The sequence below is a fragment of the Schistocerca piceifrons genome, unplaced genomic scaffold (genome assembly GCF_021461385.2).
Source record: "Schistocerca piceifrons isolate TAMUIC-IGC-003096 unplaced genomic scaffold, iqSchPice1.1 HiC_scaffold_2510, whole genome shotgun sequence".
Classification (NCBI taxonomy): Eukaryota; Metazoa; Arthropoda; class Insecta; order Orthoptera; family Acrididae; genus Schistocerca; species Schistocerca piceifrons.
Genome location: NW_025728455.1, coordinates 2,794,269 through 2,815,599, shown reverse-complemented (window position 1 = coordinate 2,815,599; position 21,331 = coordinate 2,794,269). Strand labels below are relative to the sequence as shown.

General features: G+C 54.8%; 3 protein-coding genes across 3 annotated transcripts; 2 read left to right on the top strand and 1 right to left on the bottom strand.

The window, feature by feature from the left end:
* The first annotated feature begins 3,596 nt into the window (after positions 1-3,596).
* On the top strand, positions 3,597-5,120 carry LOC124743688 (mucin-17-like). The gene has a single exon (XM_047248862.1). The coding sequence runs from the start codon at positions 3,597-3,599 to the stop codon at positions 5,118-5,120; it is 1,524 nt and encodes a 507-aa protein (XP_047104818.1).
* Positions 5,121-6,048: 928 nt separating this feature from the next.
* On the top strand, positions 6,049-7,413 carry LOC124743687. Its single transcript, XM_047248861.1, has one exon. The coding sequence runs from the start codon at positions 6,049-6,051 to the stop codon at positions 7,411-7,413; it is 1,365 nt and encodes a 454-aa protein (XP_047104817.1).
* A 9,515-nt stretch (positions 7,414-16,928) lies between these two features.
* On the bottom strand, positions 16,929-18,897 carry LOC124743684 (collagen alpha-1(XXIV) chain-like). Its single transcript, XM_047248860.1, has 3 exons — positions 18,823-18,897; positions 18,442-18,707; positions 16,929-18,390 (listed from the first exon to the last, which is right to left on the bottom strand). Exons 1-3 carry the CDS (start codon positions 18,895-18,897, stop codon positions 16,929-16,931), a joined length of 1,803 nt encoding a protein of 600 aa, XP_047104816.1.
* Positions 18,898-21,331: the final 2,434 nt, after the last annotated feature.

The window sequence follows — 21,331 nt, the reverse complement described above, 5'->3', positions numbered from 1 at the left end:
GCTGTCCTCAGAGGCCGTGCTGTCCTCGCAAGCTTTGCTGTTCTCGCAAGCTTTGCTGTCTTCTCAAGTTGTGCTGTCTTCTCAAGTTGTGCTGTCCTCTCAAGTTGAGCTGTCCTCTCATGTTGAGTTGTCCTCTCAAGTTGAGCTGTCCTCTCAAGTTGAGCTGTCCTCTCAAGTTGAGCTGTCCTCTCAAGTTGAGCTGTCCTCTCAAGTTGAGCTGTCCTCACAAGCTGTAATGTCCTCGCAAGCTGTGCTGTCCTCGCAAGCTGTGCTGTCCCTGCAAGCTGTGCTGTCCTCGCAAGCAGTGCTGTCCTCACAAGCTGTGCTGTCCTCACAAGCAGTGCTGTCCTCGCAAGCTGTGCTGTCCTCGCAAGCTGAGCTGTCCTCCCAACCTCTGCTGTCCACGCAAATTGTGCTGTCTTCTCAAGTTGTGCAGTCCTCTCAAGTTGAGCTGTCCTCTCAAGTTGAGCTGTCCTCTCAAGTTGAGCTGTCCTCTCAAGTTGAGCTGTCCTCTCAAGTTGAGCTTTCCTCTCAAGTTGAGCCGCCCGCTCAAGCTGAGCTGTCCTCGCAAGCTGTGCTGTCCTCGCAAGCTGTGCTGTCCTCGCAAGCTGTGCTGTCCTCGCAATCTGTGCTGTCCTCGCAAGCTGTGCTGTCCTCGCAAGCTGTGCTGTCCTTGGAAGCTGTGCTGTCCTCGCAACCTGTGCTGTCCTCACAAGCCGTTCTCTCCTCGCAAGCTGTGCTGTCCTCGCAAGCTGTGCTGTCCTCGCAAGCTGTGCTGTCCTCGCAAGCTGTGCTGTACTCGCAACCTGTGCTGTCTTCGCAAGCTGTGCTGTCGTCTCAAGTTGAGCTGCCCTCTCAAGTTCAGTTGCCCTCTCAAGTTGAGCTGTCCTCTCAAGTTGAGCTGTCCTCTCAAGTTGAGCTGTCCTCTCAAGTTGAACTGTCCTCGCAAGCCATGCTGTCCTTGCAAGCCGTGCTGTCCTTGCAAGCTGTGCTGTCCTCGTCAGCTTTGCTGTCCTCGCAAGTTGTGCTTTCCTCCCAACTAGTGCTTTCCTCTTAAGTAGTGCTGTCCCATCAAGTTGAGCTGTCTTCTCAAGTTGAGCTGTCCACTCAAGTTGAGCTGTCTGCTCAAGTTGAGCTGTGCTCTAAAGTTGAGCTGGCCTCTCAAGTTGAGCTGTCCTCTCAAGTTGAACTGTCCTCGCAAGCCATGCTGTCCTCGCAAGCTGAGCCGTCCTCGCAAGCTGTGCTGTCCTCGAAAGCCGTGCTGTTCTCACAAGCTGTGCTGTTATCGAAAGCCGTGCTGTCTTTGCAAGCCGTGCTGTCATCGCAAGCCATGCTGTCCTCGCAAGCTTTGCTTTCCTCACAAGCTTTGCTGTCCTCGGAAGCTGTGCTGTCCTCTCAAGTTGTGCTGTCCTCTCAAGTTGAGCTGTCCTCTCAAGTTGAGCTATCCTCTCAAGTAGAGCTGTCCTCTCAAGATGAGCTGGCTTCTCAAGTTGAGCTGTCCTCGCAAGTTGAGCTGTCCTCTCAAGTTGAACTGTCCTCGCAAGCCATGCTGTCCTCGCAAGCTGAGCCGTCCTCGCAAGCTGTGCTGTCCTCGAAAGCCGTGCTGTTCTCACAAGCTGTGCTGTTATCGAAAGCCGTGCTGTCTTTGCAAGCCGTGCTGTCATCGCAAGCCATGCTGTCCTCGCAAGCTTTGCTTTCCTCACAAGCTTTGCTGTCCTCGGAAGCTGTGCTGTCCTCTCAAGTTGTGCTGTCCTCTCAAGTTGAGCTGTCCTCTCAAGTTGAGCTATCCTCTCAAGTAGAGCTGTCCTCTCAAGATGAGCTGGCTTCTCAAGTTGAGCTGTCCTCGCAAGTTGAGCTGTCCTCTCAAGTTGAGCTGTCGTCTCTACTTGAGCTGTCCTCTCAAGTTGACCTGTCCTCTCAAGTTGAGCAGTCTTCTCAAGTTAAGCTGTTCTCGCAAGCTGTGCTGTCCTCGCAAGCTAAACTGTCCTCCCAACCTCTGCTGTGCTCGCAAGCCATGCTGTCCTCGCTAGCCGTTCTGTCCTCAGAAGCCGTGCTGTCCTCGCACGCTTTGCTGTCCTCGCAAGCTTTGCTGTTCTCGCAAGCTTTTCTGTCCTCGCAATTTGCGCCGTCTTCTCAAGTTGTGCAGTCCTCTCAAGTTGAGCTGTCCTCTCATGTTGAGTTGTCCTTTCAAGTTGAGCTGTCCTCTGAAGTTGAGGTGTCCTCTGAAGTTGAGGTGTCCTCTCAAGTTGAGCTGTCCTCGCAAGCTGTGCTGTCCCTGCAAGCTGTGCTGTCCTCGCAAGCAGTGCTGTCCCCGCAAGCTGTGCTGTCCTCGCAAGCTGTGCTGTCCACGCAAGCTGAGCTGTCCTCCCAACCTCTGCTGCCCTCGCAAGTGGTGCTGTCCTCGCTAGCCGTGCTGTCCTCAGAAGCCGTGCTGTCCTCGCAAGCTGTGCTGTCCTCGCAAACTTTGCTGTCCTAGCAAGTTTTGCTGTCCTCGCAAATTGTGCTGTCTTCTCAAGTTGTGCAGTCCTCTCAAGTTGAGCTGTCCTCTCAAGTTGAGCTGTTCTCTCAAGTTGAGCTGTCCTCTCAAGTTGAGCTTTCCTCTCAAGTTGAGCAGTCCGCTCAAGTTGAGCTGTCCTCCCAAGTTGAGTTGTCCTCTCAAGCTGAGCTGTCTTCGCAACCTGTCCTTTCCTCGCAAGCTGTGCTGTCCTCGCAAGCTGTGCTGTCCTCGCAAGCTGTGCTGTCCTCGCAAGCTGTGCTGTCCTCGCAAGCTGTGCTGTCCTCGCAAGCTGTGCCGTCCTCGCAAGCTGTGCTGTCCTCGCAAGCTGTGCTGTCCTCGCAAGCTGTGATGCCCCCGCAAGCTGTGCTGTCCTCGCAAGCTGTGCTGTCCTTGGAAGCTGTGCTGTCCTCGCATCCTGTGCTGTCCTCGCAACCTGTGCTGTCCTCGCAAGCAGTTCTCTCCTCGCAAGCTGTGCTGTCCTCGCAAGCTGTGCTGCCCTCGCAAGTTGTGCTGTCCTCGCAAGCTGTTCTGTCCTCGCAAGCTGTGCTGTCCTCGCAAGCTGTGCTGTCGTCTCAAGTTGAGCTGCCCTCTCAAGTTCAGCTGCCCTCTCAAGTTGAGCTGCCCTCTCAAGTTGAGCTGCCCTCTCAAGTTGAGCTGTCCTCTGAAGTTGAGCTGTCCTCTCAAGTTAAGCTTTCAATTTGAGCTGTCCTCTCAAGTTGAGCTGTCCTCTCAAGTTGAGCTGTCGTCTCAAGTTGATCTGTCCTCTCAAGTTGAGCTGTCCTCGCAAGCTGTGCTGTCCTCGCAAGCTGTTCTGTCCTCGCAAGCCGTGCTGTCCTCGCAAGCCGTGCCGTCCTCGCAAGCTGTGCTGTCCTCGCAAGCTGTGCTGTCCTCGCAAGCTGAGCTGTCCTCCCAACCTCTGCTGTCCTCGTAAGTCGTGCTGTCCTCGCTAGCCGTGCTGTCCTCAGAAGCCGTGCTGTCCTCGCAAGCTGTTCTGTCCTTGCAAACTTTGCTGTCCTAGCAAGCTTTGCTGTCCTCGTAAATTGTGCTGCCTTCTCAAGTTGTGCAGTCCTCTCAAGTTTAGCTGACCTCTCAAGTTGAGATGTTCTCTCAAGTTGAGCTGTCCTCTCAAGTTGAGCTTTCCTCTCAAGTTGAGCAGTCTGCTCAAGTTGAGCTGTCCTCTCAAGTTGAGCTGTCCTCTCAAGCTGAGCTGTCCTCGCAAGCCGTGCTGTCCTCGCAAGCTGTGCTGTCCTCGCAAGCTGTGCTGTCCTCGCAAGCTGTGCTGTCCTCGCAAGCTGTGTTAACCTCACAAGCTGTGCTGTCCTCGCAAGCTTTGCTGTCCTTGGAAGCTGTGCTGTCCTCGCAACCTGTGCTGTCCTTGCAACCTGTGCTGTCCTCGCAAGCCGTTCTCTCCTCGCAAGCTGTGCTGTCCTCGCAAGCCGTGCTGTCCTCGCAAGCCGTGCTGTCCTCGCAAAATGTGCTGTCTTCGCAAGCTGTGCTGTCCTCGCAAGCTGTGCTGTCGTCTCAAGTTGAGCTGCCCTCTCAAGTTCAGCTGCCCTCTCAAGTTGAGCTGTCCTCTCAAGATGAGCTGTCCTCTCAAGTTGAGCTGTCCTCTCAAGTTGAGCTGTCCTCTCAAGTTGAGCTTTCCTCTCAAGTTGAGCAGTCCGCTGAAGTTGAGCTGTCCTCTCAAGTTGAGCTGCCCTCTGAAGCTGAGCTGTCCTCGCAACCTGTGCTTTCCTCGCAAGCTGTGCTGTCCTCGCAAGCTGTGCTGTTATCGCAAGCTGTGCTGTCCTCGCAAGCTGTGCTGTCCTCGCAAGATGTGCTGTCCTCGCAAGCTGTGCTGTCCTCGCAAGCTGTGCTGTCCTCGCAAGCTGTGCTGTCCTCGCAAGCCGTGCTGTCCTCGCAAAATGTGCTGTCCTCGCAAGCTGTGCTGTCCTCGCAAGCTGTGCTGTCCTCGCAAGCTGTGCTGTCCTCGCAAGCTGTGCTGTCCTCGCAAGCTGTGCTGTCCTCGCAAGATGTGCTGTCCTCGCAAGCTTTGCTGTCCTCGCAAGTTGTGCCGTCTTCTCAAGTCGTACAGTCCGCTCAAGTTGAACTGTCCTCTCAAGTTGAGCTGTTATCTCAAGCTGAGCTGTCCTCGCATCCTGTGCTTTCCTCGCAAGCTGTGCCCTCCTCGCAAGCTGTGCTGTCCTCGCAAGCTGTGCTGTCCTCGCAAGCTGTGCTGTCCTCGCAAGCTGTGCTGTCCTCGAAAGCTGTGCTGTCCTCGCAAGCTGTGCTGTCCTCGCAACCTGTGCTGTCCTTGGAAGCTGTGCTGTCCTCGCAACCTGTGCTGTCCTCGCAACCTGTGCTGTCCTCGCTAGCCGTTTTCTCCTCGCAAGCTGTGCTGTCCTCGCAAGCTCTGCTGTCCTCGCAAGCTGTGCTGTCGTCGCAAGCTGTGCTGTCCTCGCAAGCTGTGCCGTCCTCGCAAGCTCTGCTGTCGTCTCAGGTTGAGCTGCCCTCTCAAGTTCAGCTGCCCTCTCAAGTTGAGCTGTCCTCTCAAGTTGAGCTGTCCTCTCAAGTTGAGCTGTCCTCTCAAGTTGAGCTGCCCTCTGAAGTTGAGCTGTCCTCTCAAGTTGAGCTGTCAAGTTGAGCTGTCCTCTCAAGTTGAGCTGTCCTCTCAAGTAGAGCTGTCCTCTCAAATTGAGCTGTCCTCGCAAGCTGTGCTGTCTTCGCAAGCTGTGCTGTCCTCGCAGGCCATGCTGTCCTCGCAAGCCGTGCTGTCCTCGCAAGCTGTGCTGTCCTTGCAAGCCGTGCTGTCCTCACAAGCCGTGCTATCCTCGCAAGCCGTGCTGTCCTCGCAAGCCGTGCTGTCCTTGCAAGCTGTGCTGTCCTCGCAAGCTGTGCAGTCTTCGCAAGCTGTGCTGTCCTCGCAAGCTGTGCTGTCGTCTCAAGTTGAGCTGCCCTCTCAAATTCAGCTGCCCTCTCAAGTTGAGCTGTCCTCTCAAGTTGAGCTGACCACTCAAATTGAGCTGTCCTCTCTAGTTGAGCTGTCAAGTTGAGCTGTCCTCTCAAGTAGAGCTGTCCTTTCAAATTGAGCTGTCCTCTCTAGATGAGCTGTCCTCTCAAAATGAGCTGTCCTCTCAAGTTGAGCTGTCCTCTCAAGTTGAGGTGTCCTCTCAAGTTGGGCTGTCCTCTCATGTCCAGCTGTCCTTCAATTTGAGCTGTCCTCTCAACTTGAGCTGTCCTCTCTAGATGAGCTGTCATCTCAAGTTGAGCTGTCCTCTCTAGTTGAGCTGTCCTCTCAAGTAGAGCTGTCCTCTCAAGTTGAGAAGTCCTCGCAAGCCGTGCTGTCCTCGCAAGCTATGCTGTCCTCACAAGCTATGCTGCCCTCGCAAGCTGTGCTGTCCTTGAAAGCTGTGCTGTCCTCGCAAACTGTGCTGTCCTCGCATGCCGTGCTGTCCTCAAAAGCCGTGCTGTCCTCGCAAGCCGTGCCCTCCTCGCAAGCAGTGCTGTCGTCGCAATCCGTGCTGTGCTCACAAGCCGTGCTGTCCTCGCAAGCTTAGCTGTCGGCGCAAGCTATGCTGTTCGCGCAAGCTTTGCTGTCCGCCCAAGTTGTGCTGTCTTCGCAAGTTGTGCTGTCCTCTCAAGTTGTGCTGTCCTCTCAAGTTGTGCTGTCCTCTCAAGTTTTGATGTCCTCTCAAGTTGAGGTGTCCTCTCAAGCTGAGCTGTCCTCGCAAGCTGTGCTGTCCTCACAAGCTGTGCTGTCCTCGCAAGCTGTGCTGTCCTCGCAAGCTATGCTGTCCTCGCAAGCTGTGCTGACCTCACAAGCTGTGCTGTCCTCGCAAGCTTTGCTGTCCTTGGAAGCTGTGCTGTCCTCGCAACCTGTGCTGTCCTCGCAACCTGTGCTGTCCTCGCAAGCCGTTCTCTCCTCGCAAGCTGTGCTGTCCTCACGAGCTGTGCTGTCCTCACAAGCTGTGCTGTCCTCGCAAAATGTGCTGTCCTCGCAAGCTGTGCTGTCCTCGCAAGCTGTGCTGTCGTCTCAAGTTGAGCTGCCCTCTCAAGTTCAGCTGCCCTCTCAAGTTGAGCTGTCCTCTCAAGTTGAGCTCTCCTCTCAAGTTGAGCGGTCCTCTCAAGTTGAGCTGTACTCTCAAGTTGAGCTTTCCTCTCAAGTTGAGCAGTCCGCTGAAGTTGAGTTGTCCTCTCAAATTGAGGAGTCCTCTCAAGTTGAGCTGTCCTCGCAAGCTGTGCTGTCGTCCCAAGCTAAGCTGTCCTCCCAACCTCTGCTGTCCTCGCAAGCCGTGCTGTCCTCGCTAGCCGTGCTGTCCTCAGAAGCCGTGCTGTCCTCTCACGCTTTGCTGTCCTCGCAAGCTTTGCTGTTCTCGCAAGCTTTGCTGTCCTCGCAAGTTGTGCTGTCTTCTCAAGTCGTACAGCCCGCTCAAGTCGAACTGTCCTCTCAAGTTGAGCTGTTATCTCAAGCTGAGCTGTCCTCGCAACCTGTGCTTTCCTCGCAAGCTGTGCTGTCCTCGCAAGCTGTGCTGTCCTCGCAAGCTGTGCTGTCCTCGCAAGCTGTGCTGTCCCCGCAAGCTGTGCTGTCCTCGAAAGCTGTGCTGTCCTCGAAAGCTGTGCTGTCCTTGGAGGCTGTGCTGTCCTCGCAACCTGTGCTGTCCTCGCAACCTGTGCTGTCCTCGCAAGCCGTTTTCTCCTCGCAAGCTGTGCTGTCCTCGCAAGCTGTGCTGTCCTCGCAAGCTGTGCTGTCCTCGCAAGCTGTGCTGTCGTCGCAAGCTGTGTCGTCCTCGCAAGCTGTGCTGTCCTCACAAGCTGTGCAGTCGTCTCAGGTTGAGCTGCCCTCTCAAGTTCAGCTGCCCTCCCAAGTTGAGCTGTCCTCTCAAGTTGAGCTATCCTCTCAAGTTGAGCTGTCCTCTCAAGTTGAGCTGTCAAGTTGAGCTGTCCTCTCAAGTTGAGCTGTCCTCTCAAATTGAGCTGTCCTCGCAAGCTGTGCTGTCTTCGCAAGCTGTGCTGTCCTCGCAAGCCGTGCTGTCCTCGCAAACCGTGCTATCCTCGCAAGCCGTGCTGTCCTCGCAAGCTGTGCTCTCCTTGCAAGCTGTGCTGTCCTCGCCAGCTTTGCTGTCCTCGCAAGTTGTGCTTTCCTCTCAAGTAGTGCTTTCCTCTTAAGTAGTGCTGTCCCCTCAAGTTGAGCTGTCTTCTCAAGTTGAGCTGTCCACTCAAGTTGAGCTGTTCTCGCAAGCTGTGATGTCCTCACAAGCTGTGCCGTCCTCGCAAGCTGTGCTGTCCTCGCAAGCTGTGCTGCCCTCGCTAGCTGTGCTGTCCTCGCAGGCTGTGCTGTCCTTGCAAGCTGTACTGTCCTCGCAAGCTGTGCTGTCCTCGCAACCTGTGCTGCCCTCGCAAGCTGTGCTTTCCCTTGCAAGCTGTGCTGTCCTCGCAAGCCGTGCTGTTCTCGCAAGCCGTGCTGTTCTCGCAAGCTCTGCTGTCATCGGAAGCCGTGCTGTCTTCGCAAGCCGTGCTGTCATCGCAAGCTGTGCTGTCCTCGCAGGCTTTGCTTTCCTCGCAAGCCTTGCTGTCCTCGGAAGCTGTGCTGTCCTCTCAAGTTGTGCTGTCCTCTCAAGTTGTGCTGTCCTCTCAAGTTGAGCTGTCCTCTCAAGTTGAGCAGTCCTCTCAAGTTGAGATGTCCTCTCAAGATGAGCTGTCCTGTCAAGTTGAGCTGTCCTCTCAAGTTGAGCTGTCCTCTCAAGTTGAGCTGTCCTCTCAAGTTGAGCTGTCCTCTCAAGTTGAGCCGTCCTCTCAACTTGAGCTGTCCTCTCAACTTGAGCTGTCCTCTCAAGTTGAGCTGTCCTCTCAAGTTGAGCTGTCACCTCAAGTTGAGCTGTCCTCTCAAGTTGAACTGTCCTCTCAAGCTGAGCAGTCCTCGCAACCTGTGCTTTCCTCGCAGGCTGTGCTGTCCTCGCAAGCTGTGTTGTCCTCGCAAGCTGTGCTGTCCTCACAAGCTGTGCTGTCCTCGCAAGTTGTGCTGTTCTCGCAAAATGTGCTGTCATCGCAAGCTGTGCTTTTCTCAGAAGCTCTGCTGTCCTCGCAACCTGAGCTGTCCTCGCAACCTGTGCTGTCCTCGCAAGCCGTTCTCTCCTCACAAGCCGTGCTGTCCTCGCAAGCCATGCTGTCCTCACAAGCCGTGCTGTCCTCGCAAGCCGTGCTGTCCTTGCAAGTTGTGCTGTCCTCTGAAGTTGAGCTGTCCTCTCAAGTTGAGTTGTCCTCTCAAGATCAGCTGTCCTCGAAAGTTGAGCTGTCCTCTCAAGTTGTGCTGCCCTTGCTAGTTGAGCTGTCCTCTCTAGTTGAGATGTCCTCTCAACCGGAGCTAATCTCTGAAGTTGAGCTGTCCTCTCAAGTTGAGGTGTCCTCTCAAGTTGTGCTGTCCTCTCAAGTTGAGGTGTCTTTTCAAGTTGTGCTGTCCTCTCAAGTTGGGCTGTCCTCACAAGCCGTGCTGTCCTCACAAGCTGTGCTGTCCTCTCAAGTTGAGCTGTCCTCAAGTTGAACTGTCCTCTCAAGTTGAGCTGTCCTCTCAAGTTCAGCTGTCCTCACAAGCCGTGCTGTCCTCGCAAGCTGTGCTGTCCTCGAAAGCTGTGCTCTCCTCGCAAGCTGTGCTGTCCTCGCAAGCTGTGCTGTGCTCGCAAGCTGTGCTGTCCTCGCAAGCTGTGCTGTCCTGGCAAGCTGTGCTGTTCTCGCAAACTGTGCTGTCCACGCAACCTGTGCTGTTCTCGCAACCTGTGCTGTCCTCGCAAGCCGTTCTCTCCTCACAAGCTGTGCTGTCCTCGCAAGGCACTCTGTCCTCGCAAGCCGTGCTCTCCTCGCAAGCAGTGCTGTCCTCGCAAGCCATGCTGTCCTCGTAAGCTTTGCTGTCATCGCAAGCTGTGCTGTCCTTGCATGCTGTGTTGTCCTCGCAAGCTGTGCTGTCGTCGCTAGCTCTGCTGTCGTCTCAAGTTGAGCCGCCCTCTTAAGTTCAGCTGCCCTCTCAAGTTGCGCTGTCCTCTCAAGTTGAGTTGTCCTCTCAAGTTGATGTGTCCTCACAAGTTGAGCAGTCCTCTCAATTTCAGCTGTCAAGTTAAACTGTCCTCTCAAGTTGAGCTGTCCTCTCAAGTTGAGCTGTCCTCGCAAGCTCTGCTGTCCTCGCAATCTGTGCTCTCCTCACAAGCCTTGCTGTCCTCACAAGCTGTGCTGTCCTCGCAAGCCTTGCTGTCCTCACAAGCCGTGCTGTCCTCGCAAGCCGTGCTGTCCTCGCAAGCCGTGCTGTCCTCGCAATCTGTGGTGTCATCGCAAGCCGTTCTCTCCTCGCAAGCCGTGTTGTCCTCACAAGCCGTGCTGTCCTCGCAAGCTGTGCTGTCCTCGCAAGTCGTGCTGTCCTCGCAAGCCGTGCTGTCCTCGCATACCGTGCTGTATTCGCGTTCCGTGCTGTCCTCGCAAGCCGTGCTGTCCTCGCAAGCTTTGCTGTCATCGCAAGCTGTGCTGTCCTCGCATGCTGTGTTGTCCTCGCAAGCTGTGCTGTCCTCGCTAGTCTGCTGTCGTCTCAAGTTGAGCTGCCCTCTTAAGTTCAGCTGACCTCTCAAGTTGAGCTGTCCTCTCAAGTTGAATTGTCCTCTCAAGTTGATCTGTCCTCTCAAGTTGAGCTCTCCTCTTAAGTTCAGCTGTCAAGTTGAACTGTCCTCCCAAGTTGAGCTGTCCTCTCAAGTTGAGGTGTCCTCTCATGTTGGGCTGTCCTCTCATGTTCAGCTGTCCTTCAATTTGAGCTGTCCTCTCAACTTGAGCTGTCCTCTCTAGATGAGCTGTCCTCTCAAGTTGAGCTGTCCTCTCAAGTTGAGCTGTCCTGTCAAGTAGAGCTGTCCTCTCAAGTTGAGCTGTCTTCGCAAGCCGTGCTGTCCTCGCAAGCTGTGCTGTCCTCGCAAGCTGTGCTGTCCTTGAAAGCTGTGCTGTCCTCGCAAACTGTGCTGTCCTCGGATGCCGTGCTGTCCTCAAAAGCCGTGCTGTCCTCGCAAGCCGTGCCCTCCTCGCAAGCCGTGCTGTCGTCGCAATCCGTGCTGTGCTCACAAGCCGTGCTGTCCTCGCAAGCTTTGCTGTCGGCGCAAGCTATGCTGTTCGCGCAATCTTTGCTGTCCGCCCAAGTTGTGCTGTCCTCGCAAGTTGTGCTGTCCTCTCAAGTTTTGCTGTCCTCTCAAGTTGAGGTGTCCTCTCAAGTTGAGCTGTCGTCTCACGTGGAGCTGTCCTCTCAAGTTGAGCGGTCCTCTCAAGTTGAGCTGTCCTCTCAAGTTGAGCTTTCCTCTCAAGTTGAGCAGTCCGCTGAAGTTGAGCTGTCATCTCAAGTTGAGCTGTCCTCTCAAGCTGAGCTGTCCTCGCAACCTGTGCTTTCCTCGCAAGCTGTGCTGTCCTCGCAAGCTGTGCTATTATCGCAAGCTGTGCTGTTATCGCAAGCTGTGCTGTCCTCGCATGCTGTGATGTCCTCGCAAGCTGTGCTGTCCTCGCAAGCAGTGCTGTCCTCGCAAGCCGTGCTGTCCTTGCAAGCTGTGCTGTCCTCGTTAGCTGTGCTGTCCTCGCAAGCTGTGCTGTTCTTGCAAGCTGTGCTGTCCTCGCAAGCTGTGCTGTCCTCGCAAACTGTGCTGCCCTCGCAAGCTGTGCTTTCCTCGCAAGCTGTGCTGTCCTCGCAAGTCGTGCTGTCCTCGCAAGCTGAGCTGTCCTCGGAAGCTGTGCTGTCCTCGCAACCTGTGCTGTCCTCACAAGCTATGCAGTCTTCGCAAGCCGTGCTGTCCTCGAAAGCCGTGCTGTCCTCGCAAGCTGTGCTTTCCTCGCAAGCTGTGCTGTCCACGCAAGCTGTGCTGTCCTCGCAAGCTGTGCTGTCCTCGCAAGCCGTGCTGTTCTCGCAAGCTGTGCTGTCATTGGAAGCCGTGCTGTCTTCGCAAGCCGTGCTGTCATCGCAAGCCGTGCTGTCCTCGCAAGCTTTGCTTTCCTGGCAAGCTTTGCTGTCCTCGGAAGCTGTGCTGTCCTCTCAAGTTGTGCTGTCCTCTCAAGTTGAGCTGTCTTCTCAAGTTGAGCTGTCCTCTCAAGTTGAGCTGTCCTCTCAAGATGAGCTGTCCTCTCAAGTTGAGCTGTCCTCGCAAGTTGAGCTGTCCTCTCAAGTTGAGCTGTCCTCTCAAGTTGAACTGTCCTCTCAAGTTGAGCTGTCCTCTCAATTTGAGCTCTCCTCTCAAATTGAGCTGTCCTCTCAAGCTGAGCTGTCCTCGCAAGCTGTGCTGTCCTCGCAAGCTGTGTGGTCCTCTCAAGTTGAGCTGTCCTCTCTCGATGAGCAGTCCTCTCTAGATGAGCTGTCCTCGCAAGTTGAGCTGTCCTCTCAAGTTGAGTTGTCCACTCAAGTTGAGCAGTCCTCTCAAGTTGAGCTCTCCTCGCAAGCTGTGCTGTCGTCCCAAGCTAAGCTGTCCTCCCAACCTCTGCTGTCCTCGCAAGCCGTGCTGTCCTCGCTAGCCGTGCTGTCCTCAGAAGCCATGCTGTCCTCTCACGCTTTGCTGTCCTCGCAAGCTTTGCTGTTCTCGCAAGCTTTGCTGTCCTTGCAAGTTGTGCTGTCTTCTCAAGTCGTACAGCCCGCTCAAGTCGAACTGTCCTCTCAAGTTGAGCTGTTATCTCAAGCTGAGCTGTCCTCGCAACCTGTGCTTTCCTCGCAAGCTGTGCTGTCCTCGCAAGCTGTGCTGTCCTCGCAAGCTGTGCTGTCCTCGCAAGCTGTGCTGTCCTCGCAAGCTGTGCTGTCCTCCAAAGCTGTGCTGTCCTCGAAAGCTGTGCTGTCCTTGGAAGCTGTGCTGTCCTCGCAACCTGTGCCGTCCTCGCAACCTGTGCTGTCCTCGCAAGCCGTTTTCTCCTCGCAAGCTGTGCTGTCCTCGCAAGCTGTGCTGTCCTTGCAAGCTGTGCTCGCAAGCTGTGCTGTCGTCGCAAGCTGTGCCGTCCTCGCAAGCTGTGCTGTCCTCACAAGCTGTGCAGTCGTCTCAGGTTGAGCTGCCCTCTCAAGTTCAGCTGCCCTCCCAAGTTGAGCTGTCCCCTCAAGTTGAGCTATCCTCTCAAGTTGAGCTGTCCTCTCAAGTTGAGCTGTCAAGTTGAGCTGTCCTCTCAAGTTGAGCTGTCCTCTCAAATTGAGCTGTCCTCGCAAGCTGTGCTGTCTTCGCAAGCTGTGCTGTCCTCGCAAGCCGTGCTGTCCTCGCAAGCCGTGCTGTCCTCGCAAGCTGTGCTGTCCTTGCAAGATGTGCTGTCCTTGCAAGCCGTGCTATCCTAGCAAGCCGTGCTGTCCTCGCAAGCTGTGCTGTCCTTGCAAGCTGTGCTGTCCTCGCCAGCTTTGCTGTCCTCGCAAGTTGTGCTTTCCTCTCAAGTAGTGCTTTCCTCTTAAGTAGTGCTGTCCCCTCAAGTTGAGCTGTCTTCTCAAGTTGAGCTGTCCACTCAAGTTGAGCTGTTCTCGCAAGCTGTGATGTCCTCACAAGCTGTGCCGTCCTCGCAAGCTGTGCTGTCCTCGCAAGCTGTGCTGCCCTCGCTAGCTGTGCTGTCCTCGCAGGCTGTGCTGTCCTTGCAAGCTGTACTGTCCTCGCAAGCTGTGCTGTCCTCGCAACCTGTGCTGCCCTCGCAAGCTGTGCTTTCCCTTGCAAGCTGTGCTGTCCTCTCAAGCCGTGCTGTTCTCGCAAGCCGTGCTGTTCTCGCAAGCTATGCTGTCATCGGAAGCCATGCTGTCTTCGCAAGCCGTGCTGTCATCGCAAGCTGTGCTGTCCTCGCAGGCTTTGCTTTCCTCGCAAGCCTTGCTGTCCTCGGAAGCTGTGCTGTCCTCTCAAGTTGTGCTGTCCTCTCAAGTTGTGCTGTCCTCTCAAGTTGAGCTGTCCTCTCAAGTTGAGCAGTCCTCTCAAGTTGAGATGTCCTCTCAAGATGAGATGTCCTCTCAAGTTGAGCTGTCCTGTCAAGTTGAGCTGTCCTGTCAAGTTGAGCTGTCCTCTCAAGTTGAGCTGTCCTCTCAAGTTGAGCTGTCCTCTCAAGTTGAGCTGTCCTCTCAAGCTGAGCTGTCCTGGCAAGCTGTGCTGTCCTTGCAAGCTGTGCTGTTCTCTCAAGTTGAGCTGTCCCCTCTCGATGAGCTGTCCGCTCTAGATGAGCTGTCCTCGCAAGTTGAGCTGTCCTCGCAAGTTGAGCTGTCCTCTCAAATTGAGCTGTCCTCTCAAGTTGAGCTGTCCTCTCAAGTTGAGCTGTCCTCTCAAGTTGAGCTGTCCTCTCAAGTTGAGCTGTCCTCTCAAGTTGAGCCGTCCTCTCAACTTGAGCTGTCCTCTCAACTTGAGCTGTCCTCTCAAGTTGAGCTGTCCTCTCAAGTTGAGCTGTCACCTCAAGTTGAGCTGTCCTCTCAAGTTGAACTGTCCTCTCAAGCTGAGCAGTCCTCGCAACCTGTGCTTTCCTCGCAGGCTGTGCTGTCCTCGCAAGCTGTGTTGTCCTCGCAAGCTGTGCTGTCCTCACAAGCTGTGCTGTCCTCGCAAGTTGTGCTGTTCTCGCAAAATGTGCTGTCATCGCAAGCTGTGCTGTTCTCAGAAGCTCTGCTGTCCTCGCAACCTGAGCTGTCCTCGCAACCTGTGCTGTCCTCGCAAGCCGTTCTCTCCTCACAAGCCGTGCTGTCCTCGCAAGCCATGCTGTCCTCACAAGCCGTGCTGTCCTCGCAAGCCGTGCTGTCCTTGCAAGTTGTGCTGTCCTCTGAAGTTGAGCTGTCCCCTCAAGTTGAGTTGTCCTCTCAAGATCAGCTGTCCTCGAAAGTTGAGCTGTCCTCTCAAGTTGTGCTGTCCTTGCTAGTTGAGCTGTCCTCTCTAGTTGAGATGTCCTCTCAACCGGAGCTAATCTCTGAAGTTGAGCTGTCCTCTCAAGTTGAGGTGTCCTCTCAAGTTGTGCTGTCCTCTCAAGTTGAGGTGTCTTTTCAAGTTGTGCTGTCCTCTCAAGTTGGGCTGTCCTCACAAGCCGTGCTGTCCTCACAAGCTGTGCTGTCCTCTCAAGTTGAGCTGCCTCTCAAGTTGAACTGTCCTCTCAAGTTGAGCTGTCCTCTCAAGTTCAGCTGTCCTCACAAGCCGTGCTGTCCTCGCAAGCTGTGCTGTCCTCGAAAGCTGTGCTCTCCTCGCAAGCTGTGCTGTCCTCGCAAGCTGTGCTGTGCTCGCAAGCTGTGCTGTCCTCGCAAGCTGTGCTGTCCTGGCAAGCTGTGCTGTTCTCGCAAACTGTGCTGTCCACGCAACCTGTGCTGTTCTCGCAACCTGTGCTGTCCTCGCAAGCCGTTCTCTCCTCACAAGCTGTGCTGTCCTCGCAAGGCACTCTGTCCTCGCAAGCCGTGCTCTCCTCGCAAGCAGTGCTGTCCTCGCAAGCCATGCTGTCCTCGTAAGCTTTGCTGTCATCGCAAGCTGTGCTGTCCTTGCATGCTGTGTTGTCCTCGCAAGCTGTGCTGTCGTCGCTAGCTCTGCTGTCGTCTCAAGTTGAGCTGCCCTCTTAAGTTCAGCTGTCCTCTCAAGTTGAGCTGTCCTCTCAAGTTGAGCTGTCCTCTCAAGTTGAGCCGCCCTCTTAAGTTCAGCTGCCCTCTCAAGTTGCGCTGTCCTCTCAAGTTGAGTTGTCCTCTCAAGTTGATGTGTCCTCACAAGTTGAGCAGTCCTCTCAATTTCAGCTGTCAAGTTAAACTGTCCTCTCAAGTTGAGCTGTCCTCTCAAGTTGAGCTGTCCTCGGAAGCTCTGCTGTCCTCGCAATCTTTGCTCTCCTCACAAGCCTTGCTGTCCTCACAAGCCGTGCTGTCCTCGCAAGCCTTGCTGTCCTCACAAGCCGTGCTGTCCTCACAAGCCGTGCTGTCCTCGCAAGCCGTGCTGTCCTCACAAGCCGTGCTGTCCTCGCAAGCCGTGCTGTCCTCGCAAGCCGTGCTGTCCTCGCAATCTGTGGTGTCCTCGCAAGCCGTTCTCTCCCCGCAAGCCGTGTTGTCCTCACAAGCCGTGCTGTCCTCGCAAGCTGTGCTGTCCTCGCAAGTCGTGCTGTCCTCGCAAGCCGTGCTGTCCTCGCATACCGTGCTGTCCTCGCGTACCGTGCTGTCCTCGCATGCCGTGCTGTCCTCGCAAGCTTTGCTGTCATCGCAAGCTGTGCTGTCCTCGCATGCTGTGTTGTCCTCGCAAGCTGTGCTGTCCTCGCTAGCTCTGCTGTCGTCTCAAGTTGAGCTGCCCTCTTAAGTTCAGCTGACCTCTCAAGTTGAGCTGTCCTCTCAAGTTGAATTGTCCTCTCAAGTTGATCTGTCCTCTCAAGTTGAGCTCTCCTCTTAAGTTCAGCTGTCAAGTTGAACTGTCCTCTCAAGTTGAGCTGTCCTCTCAGGTTGAGGTGTCCTCTCATGTTGGGCTGTCCTCTCATGTTCAGCTGTCCTCCAATTTGAGCTGTCCTCTCAACTTGAGCTGTCCTCTCTAGATGAGCTGTCCTCTCAAGTTGAGCTGTCCTCTCAAGTTGAGCTGTCCTGTCAAGTAGAGCTGTCCTCTCAAGTTGAGCTGTCTTCGCAAGCCGTGCTGTCCTCGCAAGCTGTGCTGTCCTCGCAAGCTGTGCTGTCCTTGAAAGCTGTGCTGTCCTCGCAAACTGTGCTGTCCTCGGATGCCGTGCTGTCCTCAAAAGCCGTGCTGTCCTCGCAAGCCGTGCCCTCCTCGCAAGCCGTGCTGTCGTCGCAATCCGTGCTGTGCTCACAAGCCGTGCTGTCCTCGCAAGCTTTGCTGTCGGCGCAAGCTATGCTGTTCGCGCAAGCTTTGCTGTCCGCCCAAGTTGTGCTGTCCTCGCAAGTTGTGCTGTCCTCTCAAGTTTTGCTGTCCTCTCAAGTTGAGGTGTCCTCTCAAGTTGAGCTGTCGTCTCACGTGGAGCTGTCCTCTCAAGTTGAGCTGTCCTCTCAAGTTAAGCTGTCCTCTCAAGTTGAGCTGTCCTCTCAAGTTGAGCTATCCTCTCAAGTTGAGCTGTCCTCTCTAGTTGAGCTGTCCTCTCTAGTTGAGCTGTCCTTTCTAGTTGAGCTGTCCTCTGAAGTTGAGCTGTCGTTTCAAGTTGGGCTGTCCTCTCAAGTTGAGCTGTCCTCTCAAGTTGAGCTGTCCTCTCAAGTTGAGCTGTCCTCGCAAGCTGTGCTGTCCTCACAAGCTGTGCTTTCCTCGTAAGCCGTGCTTTCCTCACAAGCCGTGCTGTCCTCGCAAGCTGTGCTGTCCTCGCACTCCGTGCTGTCCTCGCAATCCGTGCTGTCCTCACAAGCCGAGCTGTCCTAGCAAGCCGTGCTGCCATCGCAAGCTGTGCTGTCCTCGCAAGCTTTGCTGTCCTCGCAAGTTGTGCTTTCCTCTCAAGTAGTGCTTTCCTCTCAAGTTGAGCTGTCTTCTCAAGTTGAGCTGTCCTCTCAAGTTGAGCTGTCCGCTCAAGTTGAGCTGTCCTCTCAAGCTGAGCTGCCTCTCAAGTTGAGCTGTCCTCTGAAGATGAACTGTCCTCTCAAGTTGAACTGTCCTCGCAAGCTGTGATGTCCTCGCAAGCTGTGCCGTCCTCGCAAGCTGTGCTGTCCTCGCAAGCTGTGCTGTCCTCGCAAGCTGTGCTGTCCTCGCAAGCTGTGCTGTCCTTGCATGCCGTGCTGTCCTCGCAAGCCACGCTGTCCTCGCATGCCGTGCTGTCCTCGCAAGCCGTGCTGTCCTTGCAAGCCGTGCTGTCCTCGCAAGCCGTGCTGTCCTCGCAAGCTGTGCTGTCCTCGCAAGCTTTGCTGTCCTCGCAAGTTGTGCTTTCCTCTCAAGTAGTGCGTTCCTCTCAAGTAGTGCTGTCCAATCAAGTTGAGCTGTTTTCTCAAGTTGAGCTGTCCTCTCAAGTTGACCTGTCCGCTCAAGTTGAGCTGTCCTCTCAAGCTGAGCTGTCCTCTCAATTTGAGCTGTCCTCTCACGTTGAACTGTCCTCTGAAGTTGAACTTTCCTCGCAAGCTGTGATGTCCTCGCAAGCTGTGCAGCCCTCGCAAGCTGTGCCGTCCTCGCAAGCTGTGCTGTCCTCGCAACCTGTGCTGTCCTCGCAACCTGTGCTGTCCTCGCAAGCTGTGCTGTCCTCGCAAGCTGTGCTGTCCTCGCAAGCTGTGCAATCCTCGCAAGCTGTGCTGTCCTCGAAAGCTGTGTTGTCCTCGAAACCTGTGCTGTCCTCGCAAGCTATGCTGTCCTAGCAAGCTGTGCTGTCCTCGCAAGCCGTGCTGTCCTCGCAAGCTGTTCTGTCCTCGCAAGCTTTGCTGTCCTTGCAAGTTGTGCTTACCTCTCAAGTAGTGCTGTCCTCTCAAGTAGAGCTGTCTTCTCAAGATGAGCTGTCCTCTCAAGTTGAGCTGTCCTCTCAAGTTGAGCTGTCCTCTCAAGTTGAGCTGTCGTCTCAAGTTGTGCTGTCCTCTCAAGTTGAGGTATCCTCTCAAGTTCAGCTGTCCTCTCAAGTTGAGCTGTCCTCTCAAGTTGAGCTGTCCTCTCAAGTTGAGCTGTCCTCTCAAGTTGAGTTGTCCTCTCAAGTTGAGCTGTCTTCTAAAGGTGAGCTGTCGTCTCAAGTTGTGCTGTCCTCTCAAGTTGAGGTATCCTCTCAAGTTCAGCTGTCCTCTCAAGTTGAGCTGTCCTCTCAAGTTGAGCTGTCCTCTCAAGTTGAGCTGTCCTCTCAAGTTGTGCTTTCCTCTCAAGTAGTGCTTTCCTCTCAAGTAGTGCTGTCCTCTCAATTTGAGCTGTCTTCTCAAGTTGAGCTGTCCTCTCAAGTTGAGCTGTCCCCTCAAGTTGAGTTGTCCTCTCAAGCTGAGCTGTCCTCTAAAGTTGAGCTGTCCTCCAAAGTTGAGCTGTCCTCTCAAGTTGATCTGTCCTCTCAAGTTGAGCTCTCCTCTCAAGTTGAATTGTCCTCGCAAGCTAAGATGTCCTCGCAAGCTGTGCCGTCCTCGCAAGCTGTGATGTCCTCACAAGCTGTGCTGTCCTCTCAAGTTGAGCTGTCGTCTCAAGTTGTGCTGTCCTCTCAAGTTGAGGTATCCTCTCAAGTTCAGCTGTCCTCTCAAGTTGAGCTGTCCTCTCAAGTTGAGCTGTCCTCTCAAGTTGAGCTGTCCTCTCAAGTTGAGCTGTCCTCTCAAGTTGAGCTGTCCTCTAAAGGTGAGCTGTCGTCTCAAGTTGTGCTTACCTCTCAAGTAGTGCTGTCCTCTCAAGTTGAGCTGTCTCTCAAGTTGTGCTGTCCTCTTAAGTTGAGCTTACCTCTTAATTTGAGCTGTCCTCTCAAGTTGAGCTGTCCTGTCAAGTTGAGCTGTCCTCTCAAGTTGAGCTGTCCTCTCAAGTTGAACTATCCCCGCAAGCTGTGCTGTCCTCGTAAGCTGTGCTGTCCTCGCAAGGTGTGCTGTCCTCGCAAGCTGTGCTGTCCTCGCAAACCATGTTGTCCTTGCAGGCCGTGCTGTCCTCGCAAGCCGTGCTGTCCTCGCAGGCCGTGCTGTCCTCGCAAGCCGTGCTGTCCTCGCAAGCCGCGCTGTTCTCGCAAGCCGTGCTGTCCTCGCAAGCCGTGCTGTCCTCGCAAGCCGTGCTGTCTTCGCAGGCCTTGCTGTCCTCGCAAGCCCTGCTGTCCTCGCAAGCCGTGCTGTCCTCGCAAGCCGTGCTGTCCTCGCAAGCTGTGCTGTCCTCGCAAGCTTTGCTGTCCTCGCAAGTTGTGCTTTCCTCTCAAGTAGTGCTTTCCTCTCAAGTAGTGCTGTCCTCTCAAGTTGAGCTGTCTTCTCAAGTTGAGCTGTCCTCTCAAGTTGAGCTGTCCGCTCAAGTTGAGCTGTCCTCTCAAGCTGAGCTGTCCTCTCTAGTTGAGCTGTCCTCTCAAGTTGAGCTGTCCTCTCAAGTAGAGCTGTCCTCTCAAGTTGAGCTGTCCTCTCAAGTTGAGCTGTCCTCGCAAGCTGTGCTGTCCTCGCAAGCTGTGCTGTCCTCGCAAGCTGTGCTGTCCTCGCAAGCCGTGCTGTCCTCGCAAGCCGTGCTGTCCTCGCAAGCCGTGCTGTCCTCGCGGGCGGTGCTGTCCTCGCAAGCTGTGCTCTCCTTGCAAACCGTGCTGTCCTCACAAGCCATGCTGTCCTCGCTAGCTGTGCTGTCCTCGCAAGCTTTGCTGTCCTCGCAAGTTGTGCTTTCCTCTCAAGTAGTGCTTTGCTCTCAAGTAGTGCTCTCCTCTGAAGTTGAGCTGTCTTCTCAAGTTGAGCTGTCCTCTCAATTTGAGCTGTCCCCTCAAGTTGAGCTGTCCTCTCAAGCTGAGCTGTCCTCTCAAGTTGAGCTGTCATCTCAAGTTGAGCTGTCCTCTCAAGTTGAATTGTCCTCGCAAGCTGTGCCGTCCTCGCAAGTTGAGCCGTCCTCACAAGCTGTGCTGTCCTCGCAAGCTGAACTGTCCTCGCAAGCTGTGCTGTCCTTTCAAGCCGTGCTGTCCTCGCAAGCTGTGCTGTCCTCGCAACCTGTGCAGTCCTCGCAAGCTTTGCTGTCCTCGCAAGTTGTGCTTACCTCTCAAGTAGTACTGTCCTCTCAAGTTGAGCTGTCTTCTCAAGTAGAGCTGTTGTCTCAGGTTGAGCTATCCTCTTAAGTTGAGCTGTCCTCTCAAGTTGAGCTGTCCTCTCAAGTTGTGCTGTCCTCTCAAGTTGAACTGTCCTCTCAAGTTGAGCTGTCCTCTCAAGTTGAGCTGTCCTCTCAAGTTGAGCTGTCCTCTCAAGTTGACCTGTCCTCTTAAGTTGTGCTGTCCTCTCAAGTTGAAGTGTCCTCTCAAGTTGAGCTGACCTCTCAAGTTGAGCTGTCCTCACAAGTTGAGCTGTCCGCTCAAGTTGAGCTTTCCTCTCAAGTTGAGCTGTCCTCTCTAGTTGAGCTGTCCTCTCTAGTTGAGCTGTCCTCTCTAGTTGAGCTGTCCTCTCTAGTTGAGCTGTCCCCTCTAGTTGAGCTGTCCTCTCAAGTTGAGCTGTCCTCTCAAGTTGAGCTGTCGTTTCAAGTTAAGCTGTCCTCTCAAGTTGAGCTGTCCTCTCAAGTTGAGCTGTCCTCTCAAGTTGAGCTGTGCTCGCAAGCTATGCTATCCTCACAAGCTGTGCCGTCCTCACAAGCTGTGCTGTCCTCGCAAGCTGTGCTGCCCTCACAATCCGTGCTGTTTTCGCAAGCCGTGCTGTCCTCGCAAGCCGTGCTGTGCTCTCCGGCCATGCTGTCCTCGCAAGCCGTGCTGTCCTCGCAAACCGTGCTGTCCTCACAAGCCGTGCTGTCCTCGCTAGCTGTGCTGTCCTCGCAAGCTTTGCTGTCCTCGCAAGTTGTGCTTTCCTCTCAAGTAGTGCTGTCCTCTCAAGTGGAGCTGTCTTCTCAAGTTGAGCTGTCCTCTCAAGTTGAGCTGTCCGCTCAAGTTGAGCTGTCCTCTCAAGCTGAGCTGTCCTCCCAAGTTGAGCTGTCCTCTCAAGTTGAGCTCTCCTCTCAAGATGAGCTCTCCTCTCAAGTTGAGCTGTCCTCGCAAGCTGTGCTGTCCTCGCAAGCTGTGCTGTCCTCACAGGCTGTGCTGTCCTCGGAAGCTGTGCTGTCCTCGCAAGCTTTGCTGTCCTCGCAAGTTGTGCTTTCCTCTCAACTAGTGCTTTCCTCTCAAGTAGTGCTTTCCTCTCAAGTAGTGCTGTCCTCTCAAGTAGTGCTGTCCTCTCAAGTTGAGCTGTCTTCTCAAGTAGAGCTGTCCTCTCAAGTTGAGCTGTCCTCTCAAGTTGAGCTGTCCTCTCAAGCTGAGCTTTCCTTTCAAGTTGACCTGTCCTCTCAAGTTGAGCTGTCCTTTCAAGTTGAGCTGTCCTCTCAAGTTGAGCTGTCCACTCAAGTTGAGCTGTCCTCTCAAGTTGAGCTG